General features: G+C 42.6%; 1 protein-coding gene across 1 annotated transcript in view; it reads left to right on the top strand.

The window, feature by feature from the left end:
- The window catches only part of LOC147711447 (calmodulin-binding transcription activator 1-like), a 1,194,547-nt gene that overhangs the window by 1,045,583 nt on the left and 131,102 nt on the right, over nt 1–17,862 (top strand). Inside the window, exons 12-13 of the mRNA XM_086919489.1 lie at nt 6,504–6,691; nt 9,039–9,285. Of these exons, the coding sequence (XP_086775615.1) occupies nt 6,504–6,691; nt 9,039–9,285 (435 nt within the window). The remainder of the gene's footprint in view (nt 1–6,503; nt 6,692–9,038; nt 9,286–17,862) is intronic.

Raw genomic sequence — 17,862 nt, 5'->3', positions numbered from 1 at the left:
AGGCCCGACGTCCAAAGCAGACTGTCTGCAACTTTGTTTAGAAAAAAAGGGGAACCTATCCACATTCTCCATCCCCCGTTGCTTGTAATCTGGACCCTAAAGCTAACAAGTAAAATGGATTCGCACCCCTTTGTGTAAGTGCCACTCTCATCTAATTATTTGTGTGCATTGGCCCCTCTCACCATTGTCCCAATGATAATGCACCTGCTGCACTAATGGTGACCAAAAAACAGAAAAAAATGAACCTGCATTTCTCAACCCTTTCTTCAAGCCATGGGGGAAGCTGTCGCATTTATAAACGAAAAAAGTGATTTCCACATAGCGCGTCCTCCCCTGGGATATCTCTTTTGATGCTATCCATGAATTTCACTCATTTACTCTTTCTCCTGAGCCATTACGCAGAAACCCCTGGGGGGCGGGCAATCAGGTCTCTGAATATAACCATTTTGGGCTCTTCCCTTGTACCCTCTCAACTCACCTGGAAGGACATCTTCATGTAAACATAGGCCAAAGTTGTCAGGGGGTATGAGAACTAAGGTGCCCATGTGTTTTTAATTTTTTTCAAAGACTACCCATAACCTTTGTTAAAAAACAACCACCCCAGATTTGTTAATGGGGACTTGGAGATGCCCCTGGTGAGAGTTCAAGGAGGGGGACTAAAGTGGTTTAATTTATGGAGTAATTTGAAGCATCATGATATCAAAAAATAATTATTTTTTAAAGGCATTGTAAGGATGTTGGGTTTTGGAAAGTGTACTTTTTATAGACATATAAAAAGAAATCCTGCAATAGGTACAGTCAGGTTAGCTAATACAATTATGTATTCTTTGAAAGCACTTGTTTTTTCTTCTCATACCGGGCCGCTGGAATTATGGGATTCTGCAGCCGTGGCATTTTTTACATAATTATGTATTTGACGATTTCTCATATAATCCACCACCTGCAGTATAACATGCATATTTTAACACATTTGGTTGTGGCTCAAATGGATCAAAAGTTACTAAAAACATGGTGACATATTTGTGCGCATTGGAAGCCCTTCGCAAAGGGTAACTGCCAACTTTCAAAGGCTTATTTCTGTATTTGGCTGTTAAATTGGTACTAATGAGGTGAAATCTTTGTCCAGACAGTACAACCATGTGAAAAAAAGTCAAAATAATTAAGTAATACTAGTAGAAAATGCGTTGCATTATAGTGCATAATTTGTCTATTGTGCTCCCCTCCCACATAATTCCAGTGGCCCTGATCAAATACACAAAATCATTGTGTGGCAGTCAATCTTATACAGTGTTCAATACAATTTTAGAATAATTCCCTACATATTCACATTGGTTTCTGTAACATGCTGGAACCTTACAACATTATCAATAAACATGTCACTATTATGCACTGCACTATCCAGGCTTCAATATTGTGACTCGCTGTTCTTATACAGTCATCTTCGTTAATCACATTAACCAAGTTTCATAATGTGAAGGTGTGCATTTCCCATTAATTAGTTTAAAGTGCATTTATTTTACACCTCATTTCCCTCTTGTTGGTGTGTGCATTATTTTAAATGCAGCTGCTGAAAGTGTAAATACAACAATATACTTACAAAATATTTGTTGTTTTTAGCCAAGCTGTTGACTTCACGACCCCAATGCTCAGGATCACAGCTTCCTTACTTTTCTTGACATTTCATTTCATTTCAAAGACCTTTATTTCGATCACAGATCATAAAAGATGCATAGTATTTATACACAGTAAAAGAGATTAAACATAATGTGATCCAATTATTAAGAACATTTTAAGAAAGATGGAACATTGGTGCAATAAAAGTAATAAAATTTTCAGGGGTGCTATTATATAAGTCTTTTGAGCGCTCGATTCCGGGTGAACCACATAGAAGTCAAGAATTTAGAGAGGGCGTAAACCACAATGGGAGAGAGGTCTGACTTTAAAATTCTATAGGCAGGTTGGAAATTTCTAAAGCCCATGTTCTTAAGTAGCGGGACTAGCCAGTATCTTCTGCTCTTCTCGTAGCCCTTACAGAAGAAGACGGCATGAACATCGTCTTCTTTCTGGTGAGCACACACTGGGCATAGTTCTGTGGTAGATCGTAATTGCCATGACGCTGTAAATGAAGCTAGAGGGAGGCATCCATACCTCCACTGTAGGAATAGTTTTCTCGTTAGTGTTGGGGAGATTGAGTCAAGGACACTTTCAAGATAGTAAGAGTCTTTCACTTTGAGGAACGAATGTGTCAAGGATCCTTCTCTCGTGACATCAATGACTTTTGTCAGCATCAGTTCATAATAGGCTCTCACAAGTACTTTCTTTGGAGTCTTTGCACAAGAGTTTAAGGGATCCGTCCATAGTTCCGGGAACCCTATCTCCTCAAGCATTGTCCTGACATAGGTCAACCACGGAATTCGTTTGGCGTTCCTCAGCTCTAGAAATTCCTGTAATTCCTCTCTGTAGCTTATAAGGTCTGGGCTAGACCACAGGCGTCTCCAAAAGGTTAGCGGTTTGATTCCCAGCTCTTCTGTTATTGTTCGAATTCCCAGGTCCAATCTGAGGGGGAGTAGGGGGGTGCTCTGGGGTAGAGCGACAACCTGTCTCAGGAATTTGTTTTCAATTGTCTGTAGTTTTGGGAGTTTGGAATGCCCCCACAATTCACCCCCATATATGACACCCGCCCGGGCCTGAGTTTTGTAGATATGGATAATTGGGGATAGTGGGCGATACGAAGATTTGTTCGCCAGACGCATCGTGCCACCCGCCAACTGAGCCAGTTTGATGGTCACTTTGGTCTGGTGAGTCGTCCAGGTTAGGTGTTCATTTAAAGTTATCCCCAAGTATTCAATGTTATGGACACGTTCTAATTGGACAGTGCCGAGCCTGGGTGGGGCTCGGTTATGGGGGTTTGCATTTAATATCATAAATTTAGTTTTTTGTGGGTTGATCTCCAATCCACGTTTGGAGCAAAACTCCAGAAAGCCATCTAAGATGCGCTGGATTCCCATAGGGGATTTAGACAGCAGCAGGGTGTCATCTGCAAACATAATTGCTGGCACCCTGCTGCCTGTCAACTTAGGAGCGTCGGTGTTGGCAATCCTGTTTAGGTGGGCAACAACCCCGTTCACAAAGAGGCAAAACAGGGTCGGTGCAAGGACACAGCCCTGTCTCACTCCTCTGCGAACTGGGAACCTTTCGGTTAGCTTGCCACCTTTGCCACACCTTACTCGGGCATAGTTGTTGCAGTGGAGTCTCATCAGGATTGCCAAGATATCCCCAGGGACGTTTAGCTCCTCCATGACCCTCCACAGCCTCGCTCTGGGTACCAAATCGAAGGCGGCACGTAAGTCTACAAAGATGGTATATAGAGTGCCGCCCTCAATTACAGCTGTTCTCCAGTAGAGTAGGTTTAACCTGAAGATCTGATCTATGGTCGAGACACCCTGCCTGAAACCTGCCTGGTAGGGGGACAGGATGTCCATCTCTTCTATCATTCTTGACATTTCAACTGTCGTGCAAATGAAGACGGCCTGGAAATACGAAAAATAAACAAAGCCGCTCTTCCAGGCCATTTTCATTCTTAAGTACTTAATGAAGGGTTTGCGTCCCATGGGACTGAAGCCTCTACCCCTAGGGGGACGTGCACCCCCAGCTTGAAGACCTCTGTTCTAGTGCAAATATGAACAGAGAGGTGATGGGACCAAGGTCCAAAGAAGAAGCACCTTCATATGGTTGAAAACGAGGTAGGGAATCTCCAACGTTGCTCTGCACCGTGGCTCATTGTCTAACTAAATTACTAGAAACAGTACTTTCACAGTGAAAGTGACCAGACCTAAGCAAATTGGCTAGGGGCATCAGGAGTTGTCTTCGTCGTGATGACATGTTGCTTAAGGGCGTGAGTTTGGGGGTCAAGTGCCCAAGCACTGTTGTGAGTGTACTCAGACTTGAGGATTATATGGTGCTGCCGTATGGACCTATCTTTAACTGCTCTTCAGTCGGAATTGCGAATAAATCTCCTTTCTTCCCGTCTGCTCATGTGTATTTAAACTATTAGCGATTCACAAAGATTCCACATCCCAAAATGTTTACTACAGTCGTTTTCCAACTTTTGTGCCTCAACGTATATACTTTAACCAATTAATATTTCAACATTCATGACATCGATGACCTGCATTTCATGATATTAGCTTGGTAGTTTGTTTTTCGTTTAGTGTTTCTGCCTTTATTTGTTTTGATATGTTTCTGGCTTTGTACCACTTTTAATTTGATAATGCCATTGGTGATATAGTGTAGCCACTGGTGGACCTATCTTCACTCACCATTTTATTTCTTGAGATAAGTAACATCTCCCAGTTTAGTCTACTTGGGCCAAATTTATAGCTTATCCGTAAGGTTGCATTATTCGAGTTGTGAATTTCTTGAGATGGTGGACACCATCTCTCATCAACTCACAAACGGTAAAATATCCTGGTCCTAATTCCGCACACATCATACTTGAGGCTAGACTGGTTCTGTTTTATGATTAAATAACACTCCCTGATTTTTTGATATAGAACCTTGAGCTCCCAGACAGAGGTCCAACCAGACCATATTCGGGAAAGTGTTCTAGAATATGCACTATGATCATGCACTATCACATCTATACACTTTCACACCACCCTCAAGATATTGCACTCTTAACACGACCAAACAGAAAGATGGAAAGATTCCTTTCACGACTCATGCTACCTCATCGTATCTTACCATAGAGAAAACACAGCAGAGAATGCAGCTAAGATGCTTAGGAAGTCCCGATAATATTGAATTAGGGACCTCGGAGAATAAGGCAGAATAAAAGGAAAACAAAGCGAAATGGGGACACTGGATGTGGTAAGACTGCCATTATTAAAAAAAAAAGCAAGAGTTTTTGGCTATGAACTACTTGTCAACTCATCTCTATCTATAGCTCATGAGTCATATTGACCACAGAAAAATTAAACCGATAGAGACTACATGTGATGCTGTTTCTCACAGACACGCTTGATTGCTACCCTATTTACCAGGGCTAGATACATGAACAGCAGCAATACCTATACTGTCTCACTCTAAACAAAGTGTGAATATGTGTTAAACCTCCTTGTCTCGTTTAGTATTTCAATGTTGTTTCTGGCAGTCCAGCAAGATCAAGTTAATTGCATTGCTGTGGCCTTTACTGGGTCATTTTAGACTAGCGCAGTTATCAGTATCAAGTTGTTATCACCAAAGTACTCTTTACTGGTGTATTCCAGCACCAGAAGTATTCCACTGCATCACTTTCCTATTCCATTATGTCAGATTTACATGTGCTGCTAAATCAAATAAAAGTATTTTCTGTGGCAGTGTATTTTAATAATATTTACAGGTCCAAAATCATTACACTCGTTTTGGAATATGTCCAACATAATATAATTAGAGCAGAAAAGCAATGAGGTATAGTAAACATGTGCATAGTTAAGTCACATAATGCTAATTAACAAATATTTCCGTGAATCAAGGCCTGTATTCACCTATCCAAGATGGAGGTCACTGCTCTTGCTCTTTACAGTCCTCCGTGTACACTCAGTTGCGACTCTATCTTGGCAACGGTATTATAGCATTTTTAATGTCTGAAATATCAACAGCAGCTATCAAATAGGAAGCCACCTCTGCTGAATAATCAACTTTTTTGCTTAAGGACAACGTTATTTATTAATATATTGTTTTAAGGTTGACATTTTTCCTGGACCTAGCAAACCTTTTTTGTTTAGGGGTTCCTTTAGTCAATCTAGGCACATTTTGCCAAATGTCTAATTTGTAAGGATTGTTCGAGGAAGCAGAAAGTGAGCTGATCGATGGGTAACCATCTTGGATAGGGTTGAAAAACAAGGTCCTGGAGTTCAAGAGGAGCAGAAAAGAAATGATGAGCAAACGTAACCTGACGAAAGAGGGGATGCGCTTAGTACTTCTAATAGGAGAAGATTTGATATTTGAATTCTATGTTTAGGAGAGAATTGAAGAAGTGAAAGGCAAATGCATGTACTAGAACATTGATATCAGCAATGTTTCACACTCCCCTACAAAAATGTCTGAAGCCGCCTCTGGTGCTACTGTGACGATGACTGTCAGGATCTGATTATTATGCGTACAAATAAATTGATGAATTGCTGACAACAGCTCCAAAGGATACCTTTTCATTGGTTGTGCAAGATAGGGATCGGCTAAATTATGTTAAAAAAATGTGACATGCAAAGCAATAATCCCTGTTTTAAACAAAATTAATTGAGTAAAAACACTACACACCTTCAAATCTGCACTCATAAAATGAGTTAAAATATTATATTATATTCCAGCAAATCTGCATGTATATGTTAAGTAACTGAACTGCTAGTTACAGTTTCATGGTCAGGCTGAAATTGATGGAAGATCTTTTGCCAGTGAATGCTAAATTGATAGCTGGTTATGTTGTAACCTACTTCATTCACTATTCCTCTTTCTTCTCCCCACAGGTGAACATGATGAATCTGGCAGAGCATATAATTGAAGCCACCCCAGAGAGAATCAAGAGAGAGGACTTTGTGCCCATGGAGCCACCTCTTGCAGAGAGGGCAGACAATGCGGCCATTAGCACGACCATGAGCTGGCTGGCCAGTTACCTTGCTGATGCGGATCATCTCCCAAGTGCTTCTCAGATAAGGTACGTAGCATGAAAACACCATGAATCATCATAATGATGTTAGCAGCAGAAATAGTGTAGAATAAATGGTAGTGAGGAAGTGTGTGCCTAGTTCTTACTTCCCATTCTAATGCTTGAAAGCCTTAAATGGCCTTGCAGTAATTTCCTATTGGAATGCATTGGCTGCGCCTAAAGATGTAGGGAAATTTATTAACGTAAAAAGTACAGAAGGGAGCTTTAATATGTGGGTCTTGGATATACATGGGAGAAGTGATATTTTGTAGTTTGATGTCTTGAGACCTATGAAGTCAGTAAGCATTTCCATGACTCGTGACGGTTGCAATGAGTTCCCCTGCAGATGAGAGCCTATTAAGTGATTTAAAGCAGTGAAACAAATGTGAGGAAATATGGTCTGGTTTCTACTCCCTAAAACTGCCCAACAGAGCGTGTGTAATTACTGTAGGCGGTCATTTCAAATCTCTTTGTAATGTTCCGGAGTAAAAGATGTGCAATCCACCTTCCGGACATTTTGTCTACTCCTTGGCATTATGTATATATTTCCGGAAATTATAGAGAGGTTTGACCTTAATTCTATACAACTCTTGTTGATTTCCTGAAATGTCTCTGGCTACCTTTTGCTTCCAGAGGAGAGTTACAGTAATAACTGAAGGAGTCATTGTTTCCACTATTCATTCCCAGAATGGGTAGATTTCCAACTCTGAAATTAAATTCATTGAAGCACTGGGGTCCCATTGAGCATACCCTTCCTTGCAATTGAATATATTGAGGCACCCGAGTGCCCAGCCTGCAGATTGGTAGATGAATTGCAAATACCCAATCACTGAAGTAGTGGATCCATTGCTACAAATAAATGTTTGATCGAATGGGGCGCCAAGATTGAAGATCCAACTCTGAATGTACAATGATCCAATCACGGAGTGGATCCATCTCAAAAAACAAATGTACTGATGCAAAGCGGTACCACATTTGTAGATCCATCTCAGTAGTTACTATTACCCAGTCACCAAGGCAGAGAGGAACTGGATCAGTCTGTATACATGAATGTGTTGAAGCATGGGGGCACTAAATGAGAGAATCAATCTCTAAAACGCACTTCCTCCAGGTTTTTTTTATTGCAGTTTAAATTTTGCGAACCAGGCTAAAACCACTGAAGCACCAGATTACACTACACCAAGTCCGATTATTTCAATTTTCTGTTAGCAGGTTGGTGAGCCTCAAAAATGGTGGGTCGACATAAATAAAATGAAACAACATACAAAATTAATTTACATTCTTAGCCTGCAAAGCATCCTCAGTGTTCTCCTGCCAGGCTCTAGACTCCTCCAGTGCAAGGTCTCACAGCTCCAATCCAGACATTGCTCTTATGCTGCATGAGAGAAGGGTCTGCATTGGCTGGAGCAGGGTGCCTCAGCGCTCCGCACTGATGGCCTGTACCTGCTCTCCAACCCAGCTGTCTAAGACAGCTGAGTTGGAGTGGTTTAATTGCGCATGCCGATTTAGCCGTAGCAAGGTAGACGGCCAAAGTGACATGCGCAATTCATACTGGAGGGAACAACAACAATCAACACTTGCCCAGCCCTGCCCACTCTGTTCGGCAGGAAGCCGGAAGAATAAAATGGTAATAAAATCCTTTTATTACCATTTTATTTTTTCATTTTTCCAGCTTTCTGCAGCAGAGGGGGGGTGGCAATCCCTCCTCTAATCTCATGGAGGAACCGCTGCTGATGTTGAACCGACATGACGCAAACCTGGTTACCAAGTTCTAAAGTTGACAGCTCTGGTCGTTGGGCTACATCTCCTCCCATGGTCTTGTGGTAACCAGGGAGTAATTCCATATTTGCATTAAGCTTTTGGGAAGCAGATACATCTCTTTAATATATTTGGGAAGGATATTGGTTTGTAAGATGAGGCAAGGTTTGCTTCATAATTCCTACCAGTTGAAATCATAGTATGTATCAAATTCCTCAACAGGGTGCATGCAGTTAACAGCTCAAGCTTCCACAGCCTAATACTCACTGTAGAAAATAGGCCTATTTTGTGCCTAGAGGACACATGACATGTTTGATACCTCAAGACACTTGCTATTTTATCCTACAGCACTTTGCATTCTTGGACTTGCAGTTTCACTTCTCTCACGTTATAATAAGAGCCTGCACAGTGTGGTTGAATAAAAAGGCAGGCCTACACTTTTGGCACATACCATGGTTCCCATTCAGATACGCAATCTGTCATTGTTCTGAATCACATTTCACTGCTCCTGTAATTGAGAATGTTTTACTTCTTTGAAATGTTCTGTGTAATTTTTCTTAATAGGAGAGATGTTAATGGTTTGACAGTTATTTTTCAGGACTATGTACAGTGAGCCTCTGACCCCTCCGTCCAATACCAGCCTGAGCCCAGTGGGCTCTCCCATGTGCGAAATGTCATTTGAGAAAACCAGCCTCCCCTCAGCAGCTGATTGGTCAGAGTTCCTGAGCGCGTCCACCAGTGAGAGGGTTGAGAACGAGTTTGCCCAGCTGACCCTCTCGGACCACGAACAGAGAGAACTGTACGAAGCTGCCAAACTCGTACAGACCGTGTTCAGGAAATACAAGGTAACTGAGCGTAAATGACTGTTTCAGAAATGATTTGGCTACAGTGAGATGGGAACCATTTATATGTACATCTTGTTTCATATTGCAGAAATTTCTCCCTTTATCCCTTTGGCATCAATTGTAGTGGGTTATCCAGCTTTTGTCTACATAGGTGGATGCATGGCAGATTTTAGGATACCCACACATGATTCATTTACAATGACTCCAAATGGAAATCATTATCTTAGTGGTTATCCTGAAAGTGCGGAATGGATCCAGCCATCCAGGGCCAACTAAAGACACCCCTGAGTTACAGGTTTTTAATAATCACGAAAGGTTGATTTGATTTGAATTTCCCTACCACCCAAGTAAGTCATAAAAGCCACACTGTGTTTTCATTTGTTAACCATATAACTTATTTTGTTTTCTGGTGACAATGTTAATACATGTATAAATGACAGCACATAAAGTCTTAGGGATCTGATTAAAAGTAGGTAGGCAACAAAAAAATCAATCATTGTGTGGAGAATGTGCCAAACCTGATACCCACCTGTTAGCAAAGAATATTTCTCCATCAGATTTAGTATTTCATGCAAATCAGAGAGATTTCTATCAACATCAACTAAATCAGACCACAATTAAAGCTTTTTAACCAGGGCGCAGCTTTCAGCGTACTATTGAATAGCAGCATGGACTGTTAATTTATTTTTTTGGGTCGTCATTTGCCATGCTCCCTTCTGACTGACCACCTAGATCTCTATCCACCGAACTGATCTGCCCTCAAGAAGCCCTAGGTTTCTGAGTTGGGGATGAAGTTCCAACTTTCACGGGCTAAAATTAGCCCGACTGCGTCTGGAAATCCTTACAACCCTAAACGAACTTGCCCCTGGAGTCCATTCTCCATCTTCTTTCCCAACCATGTGATCAAAGGGGCCCACACTTTGGTACTTTTTGCTTTGGATCGATCTGAGTCCATCTTGCAAACATATATGACTGAGTTCAACCAGTCCGGTTTATTAGGACCCGAAGGAGATGTCAACTGCTTGCAAATTTCTCTTCTCCCAGTGAAAAATTAAGTAAAACAGCAGTGTCATGAGGTTCCCTCGATCCAGGTGAACACCCAAAAATAATCAATTTGGGGCTTACCTCCATGCAGTTCTGAAAAATGCCACTCAAAACCATACCAACCTCTCCCCAAAACTTCTGTATACTGAGACAGACCACAAACATATGAGAGTTGTCCACATCGCACTGCCTGCACTTCGTGTAAAAGGCCTATTCTGACCCTTGCATCTTGGCTAATCACCTAGGTGACCAAAACGCTCTGTGGAGGAAGAACATATGGTTTCCTCTCAAATAGGTGGGATTTGCAGTGCTAGACAGAGCACACAAAGATACTTGACATAACTGATTTATTTGTGGCTTCGAGACATATTCTTCCCACAACGTCACAGGCAGGCAGAAGTCTCTGTCCAAGATATCCAAAATTAATCCATACCATACTGACACCTCCTTCTTTCGCAAGGGTCCCTTATTCAAGTGTTCCTCGAATTCTCTTGTACCACTGTTCTCCTCCCCAGGGCCCAAGCCCAACTATCCAACTGGTAGCATTTGAATTTCGAAAGGGACCCCTTTGTCATTGCTTGAAACTCTTCCCCAGAACAGAGTTTCCCGGCCTGGAGCAGCTGGCCCCAATCCACAATTCCAACTTCCCTCATCCCCATTGCCAACATGTCTTCCAAACACTTACGGTGCCAGGGGAATCCCAAACTGGGGCATAACTACTGTAATAAGGAAAACTTGTTGTTCTCTTGGTCTGTGCCCATAGTAGGGCAGCCGCCTGCAAAACTTTTAATTTCACCTTCTTGAAATCTCTCACTTTTCCAAACTTGTACATGAACTTGTCCTCTGCCCCCTTTTTAAATGCAAAAAGAACAATTGATGGACAGAATGCAGAACAATGTCATACATTCACCCCAGTACAAAGATTTGGCCCTAAATCCATCGTTTTTTTCTGCTCACCATGCCATTCCAGTTTGGACCCAGCTATATGGAAATCAGTCATAATTTCTTTCTTAACGGATTTGGCTCATATCTGGAAGCTTTCCCAAAATCATATCTTAGGCAATCCAAACGAGCTAAGGTGGGAGCTGGACCTGCCGTATAGATCATCACATCTTCGGCATATAAAGAGATATTTCCCCCCCCCAAGTCCACATTCTTAATGACTTTCACTCCATGTCCCCTCTAATCTTACCAGCTAAGAGCTCAATATTCAAGTTAGATAATAACTGGGAGGGTGAGCTGCCCTGCCTGTCACCTCTTGTTATTTTAAAACTCACTGGTAAATTGCCATTGAACAGAATTCTAGCTGAGGGTGCTTTATAGATTTCCCATACTACCCTGCAGAACTTGTTCCCCTAGTTATAATATCCCAGAAGAGTATTCTAATATTGCCAATTCACCCTATTGAAAGCCTTGGTGGTATCCATCGTTATAATAGCAAGTGAGGCCTTATTCACGAGGCCCAATCTATCAACCCTATGAGCTCAAGGTTGAGATTGTGCATATGCCTTCCTTTCATGAAACCTTTTGTATTGTCTACTATCACCCCTCCCACCACCTTACTCAGCCAATTAGCCAGTAAGTTTACGAAGAGCTTATAGTCACAATTAAGGAGAGAGATGGGCCGATAGGACTCGCACTTAGGGATCTTTACCCCGTTTTAAAGTCAAAGAAACTATAGCCTCCTTCCATGACTTCAGGTGGGAAACCCCTTCTTCTAAAATCCCCACAAAAAGCGAAGCCGCAAACGGGATTATTACATCCCTTATAGTCATGTAGTATTCATTCGGGAGCCCATTGGGGCCAGCTGCCTTCCCTCTCTTGCCCTTTTCCATTACCCAGTGAACTTCTCCCAGGGTAATTACATGATCAAAGCTTTCCTTCTCCTACTCTGAAAGCTTGGCTACTGTCAGGCCTTCGAACTGCCCATTAATCTGTTCCACTGTCAATTTCAGATCCTCTGCTTAAAGAGAACAACACCAAAATTCACAAAATTGTCTTTTCAACCTCCCTGGTCTTCATTAGGAGTTTCCCAGAGCCATACATTTAACCTCCCTCACTTCGTTCCTCACTAGCTCAGTTTTGGTTTTTCACTATACTCAAAATGTGCTAACTTATTCGCCTCCCAAAGGCCCCAAACTCTAGATTTGTAGGACTGCGGCCGTGCTGGACCTCCGATCCTGAATTTCCTTAAGAAGTACCTCATTTGGCTCCTCTAATTGATATCGATACCAGAGTTTCTGTTCTAGAAGTGTGATCTCCTGCTCTAACTCCACAACCGTTTTCTTGAGTTTTCTGTTCTTCTGGGCAGAGATGCACATCAAAATGCCCCTCATAAAAGCCTTAAGAGAGTCCCAGACTACGTGTTGCGGAGCTGAGGTAACATTTATCTCCCAAATTCCATCATCCTTACTTTTAATTTATCTACCACTTCCTGGTCAGATAGGAGGGTTTAAACTAAAGTCCACCTTCTTGTGATTTGGCCTGATTGAATTTTCAAGTCTATAACCACCACCGGTTGGCCGGATAGATCTGCTGCTAAATGTCGCACACTTAGGATGTTTGTCTTGATTGCTTGGTCCACCAAAAAATGATCTATTCCAGACAATGCTTATATTTCTTGTTATGATAAGTATACCCTCACTCCATACCAGCCCTAACTCTCCAAATATCACTCAAACCCAGCTGTTTCAGGGGAGAACAAGGCATCCATCTAGTTGCAGGTTGCACCAGGAGTGAGGGGAATGGTGTTGGTTGTGAAGGTTGATAAAATCCCCCAAACAAAGCATACTTTAGAGAAAGATGGGGAATAAAGTTACTGATTTACTGCTTAGGGGTTAGGTTGGTCTGGGTGAAGTAGCATGGGCCAATACTGTGCCTTGATCGTAAAATATTGTGTGCAGTGGCATTGGCGGTTGCAGTCAATGGAGGTGATTGGAGCCGTGGACGGAGAGCTTTGGCTAAGAGCAGCCGAGGATGCGAGGAAGTCTGCAAACTCACTTCCAGGAACGTGTGTGGGGGATGAGCAACTGTGGCAGAGGCAGCACTGGCAGGTTAACTGCTGAGGGTTTCTCTTTGTGGCCACTAGATAAAACACACATATAAAACAAAGTGAAATATATCAGTAGTGGTTCTGCTATTTTCCTGCTACCTACTTCCTGTTGCACTGTCCTGGATTCTGAAAGCCGCTTGAAAACCCACTGGAGCTCAGCAGCCAAGTAGTACAGTTCAAATCAAGCGCTTCCAATTGTCTTTCATCAAGTGTCAAGTGCAGCAGTCGCAGTGCTACTGTATGAGGGAAGGGCTTCAAACAGAGTTGGTTAATATCAAGTGAAGCTGTGTAAAAGTGGAAGTTGGTAACACCACTTCGAATGTTACAAAGTAGTATCTTGGAAATGTGATCAATTTAGCCAAACTAATTCTCCTCATTATAGATAATTGGAGCTCTTTCTAATAGAGGTATTATTCTTGAGGTCCAGCAAAGCTGCTCATGCTTTGTCCACTAAGGTGCCTGCCTACCTGTAACCCCAGGTATCTGAAAGTATCCAGGTTCCACTTTAGGTTTGCATCAAGAAGCTGCTCACTCATTCCTATCTCTGTTTGCTGGATTTAGGAATATGGATGAGTGAGGTAAATTGAATGTCTACTTCAATAGGGAACCAGAGTATTTTGCTATTGATGGGAGTTATAGATGGTGTTTAATTTATAGAACCACTTGTGCTTTTAAGAGCAAGTTGATGATCCATTATTGCTTGACCTGCCCTGGGAATAATCCAATACGGCATTAAAATCCCCTGACAGAATTAATGGGAGGGAAGTTTCCACAAGCTCGAAGCACAGATTTTGAAGGAGTTCCACGTCATCCACATTCGGGCAACAATAACCCACCAGTATACAACTATTGTCAACTATTCTCAGACCCACCTGCCCCTCTTAGATCAGATTTATAGTCTTAGATTTAAATTATCATCTATTGTTAATCAGAATGACCACCCCTTTTGTGTGACTGCATTGGGACATACACACTTCCTGCTGAACCCATTTCTGAGACATAGATACTGCCACACACTCTGCTCTAGTTAGATGGGATTACTCTAGGACTATTATTTTGGCAGGTGACTCCCTAAAATACTGAAATGTTTTGCTCTTCTATTCCTTACACAGATCCCATTAACATTCCAGGATAAGATTTGCACTATTTTACCATCTACCGCATCCAAAATTCTATCTATGGGCATTGTACTAGCCAGCCCACTTCCCCGGAAATTACATAGTATATGAGGACACATTTCTATTTTTATTTTTTCTCTCTGTGCTCCCCAGCCTCTGCTCCTCAACCCTGCACCCACTCAGGTGAACCCTCCCCTGAATCTTCTTGGCTGAATAAGCCATATTTGGAAACACAACCAAGAGTATTGGGGTATTACCTAAATCAAAAAACAAACAAACATTATCGAAGGTTAGTGAAAAATAACACAAGTACGAAAAAAGGAACACCTTAAAATGGCTAACCCTTTTGGTGCATGTGTCATCCATTGGCTGACACACTCACACCATCCCTGGTGCGTTGAGAGTCCATTGGCTGACGAAAAGTAGGGCTTTAGAAAATCCTCCGGTGCAAGGCACCAGAGTTTTTTTTTTAAATTCCCGGGTGCGGACACATCTTTCCCAACCCCCTCCCACCCATCTGTGAAGTCAGTGCTCTGCGAGGTACGCTGATGTCACAGTTGCCCCACCGGATTGGAGTGGAGGAGCAGGTGAGCGTCCTCTCCCACTCCGGTTGGGAAAAAAAGGTCCAAACTTTCTTCCCAGATGTCCGTGAGCCATCTTTGGAAAGGGAAGGCCCCCACAGGCAGAAAAAATTGCCCTAGACACCAGTGATTTTGTTTGGAGGTTTGGCCCTCATGTAAGTGGACTGCCCCCTCTCAGGGACATTATATTAAATTCAAATTAAATGGTTTTTCCCCGGGGGGCGATCATGCATTTAAATAAGAGGGAAAGAATGGTCACTCACATTTCCTGCATATGAGTAAGACTCTTTAGAGACGAAATGCGTTATGCTAGAAAACTTGCTGTAATTAAAGGAATTTTACCTCAATACTTTGGTGGGCCTGTTCGCATGGCACTGGAGTCCATGCTGCAATTGGAATGTATAGGTGACTGACTGACGCACCCTGTCAGGCTCCAACCGAGAGGCTGGGCATACTTAGATACCTAGTATCATCTGAGTTTGGAATATATATATATATATATATATATATATATATATATATATATATATATATATATATATATATATATATATATATATATATATATATATATATACATATATATATATATTATTATTTGTGTATTTTATAGAGCGCACAGCTACCCCGACGGGGCGTCCCGGCGCTGAGAACTTTGAGGGTGGAGGGCACAGGGGGATGTTATAGGGAAAACAGGTGGGTCTTCAGTGACTTACGGAATAAGATTTCTGATTGGGAAGAGCGTAGGGCCAGAGGGAGCTTGTTCCAATGCTGGGAGGCACAAACCTCAAAGGCTTTTCCGCCTGCCCGTGAGCGTTTGAAGCGTGGAGTTTCCAAGAGAAGGAGAGAGTTGGACCGTAAAGTCCTGTAGTTGGTATACGGTCGCAAGGTGTTTTTCAAGTGGGCAGATCCCATACCCCTCGATGCTCAGTGGGCCAGCGTCATAGCTTTGAAAATACACCTTTTGGCCATTGGCAACCAATGCAATTTGCGGAGGTGGGGAGAGATATGGTGTCTGAAAGGTATTCTTTCCACTAACCGGGCGGCGGCATTTTGGACCATCTGGAGTTTTTGACATTGGCCTGCTGTGATGCCTAGGTAGAGGGCATTGGCATAATCAAGATGGGAAATGATCAGTGCCTGGATCACAGTCTTACGGCAGTCCGCTGGTAGGTAGTTGATGAGACGCTTGATGGTTCTGATCTTGCCAAAACAGGAGGCTGTCACTGTTTGAACCTGGGTATTGAAGCTGAGATGATTATCCCAGCGGACTCCAAGATTTTTTACTGAGTCTTTAGGTGTGGGGGCTTGGCTCAGATCTTCTGGCCACCATAGACTGGAGTCCAGAGGGGATGGTGAATTAAAAAACAGAACCTCCGTTTTTCCAGCAATGAGTCGAAGGGAGTTGGCATCCATCCACTTAGAGATGTCTCTGAGGCAGGTTTTTAATGGATCAAAAGCTGAGGGAGAAGGGGAGTCGAAAGTGAAAAGAAGCTGAATGTCGTCAGCGTAGGAGGTGGATTTGATCCCAGTCTGAGCGATCAGTTTTGCCAGGGGGGTGAAATAAACATTAAATAGAAGCGGGCTGAGCGAGGAGCCCTGCGGGACTCCCCATTTGAGTGGTCTGGCTGTGGAAGTGTAGGGGGGAGTGAAAACCTGCTGAGTACGATCAGAGAGATACAACGTGATCCAATTAAGCGCAGTGCCACCTACGCCTAGGTCCGCTAGCCTCCTCAGCAGGATCCTGTGGGAGACGGTGTCAAATGCTGCTGAAAGATCCAGCAGCACCAACACCGCCCTTGACCCTTGGTCGAGCTTCCACCTCACCGAGTCAGCCATTTCAATGAGGGCTGACTCCGTGCTGTGGCCCGACCTAAAGCCATGTTGGGAATCATGAAGTAACCCATTAGTTTCAATGAAGTTCGCCAGCTGGGAGTGGGCCAGTTTTTCCAGAATTTTTGCGGGGGCGGACAGAAGGGAAATGGGCCTGTAGTTGCAGGGGAGGTCCGGGTCAAGATTAGGTTTCTTAAGAATGGGAACCAGGGAGGCATGTTTCCACTTGGCGGGGAAACTACCCAGTCTGAGGGAGTCATTCCAGATGTGGTTCAGGTGGGGGTTCAGAAGAGGTGCCAGTTTTTTATATTGCTTAGCTGGCCATGGGTCGTGGGTATATATATATATATATATTCACTGAAAAAAACATAGGTTATAGACCATATATAGTTAGGAATTAGCATTTACAAAACCTTAATTTACTCGCACAAAACCATTGAAATTCGCATATATAGTTAGTTGCAATAACTATATATCGCGCACCCGCAATCCACTGCTGATGATGTCACATATTACATCATTCATGACATGGTCAGTGACATCACTGATGACATCACTGATGACATCATCCAGTGACTGTATGTTTCTGTAAAGTTAAAATATGTCTTACATATTGAAGAATGAGTGGATGTATAAGTGTCTGGATGAAGGATTTAGTAGGTGCATGACTGACTGTATGAGAGAGTGATTAAATGTGTCTCACTGAGTGCATGGGTTAGTGAGTAAACTGTCTTAATTTCTGCATCATTATGTCTGTTGTTCTGTAAACTGCTGCATGTGTTGATCAGTAGCTATATGAGTAACTATATGGGTTATTGATTGGTTGCCCAAGTATTTGTATGGGAGACTGAGTGTGTGTGTGTGGCTGGGAGGTGTATGACTCTGTGCATAGATGTGTGAGCAGTTGATTCACTGATGTATAGGTTCAAAAGTGCATGTGGAAACAGCT

Source organism: Lissotriton vulgaris, chromosome 5 (genome assembly GCF_964263255.1).
Source record: "Lissotriton vulgaris chromosome 5, aLisVul1.2, whole genome shotgun sequence".
NCBI lineage: Eukaryota > Metazoa > Chordata > Amphibia > Caudata > Salamandridae > Lissotriton > Lissotriton vulgaris.
This window is presented reverse-complemented; position numbering and strand designations above follow the sequence as displayed.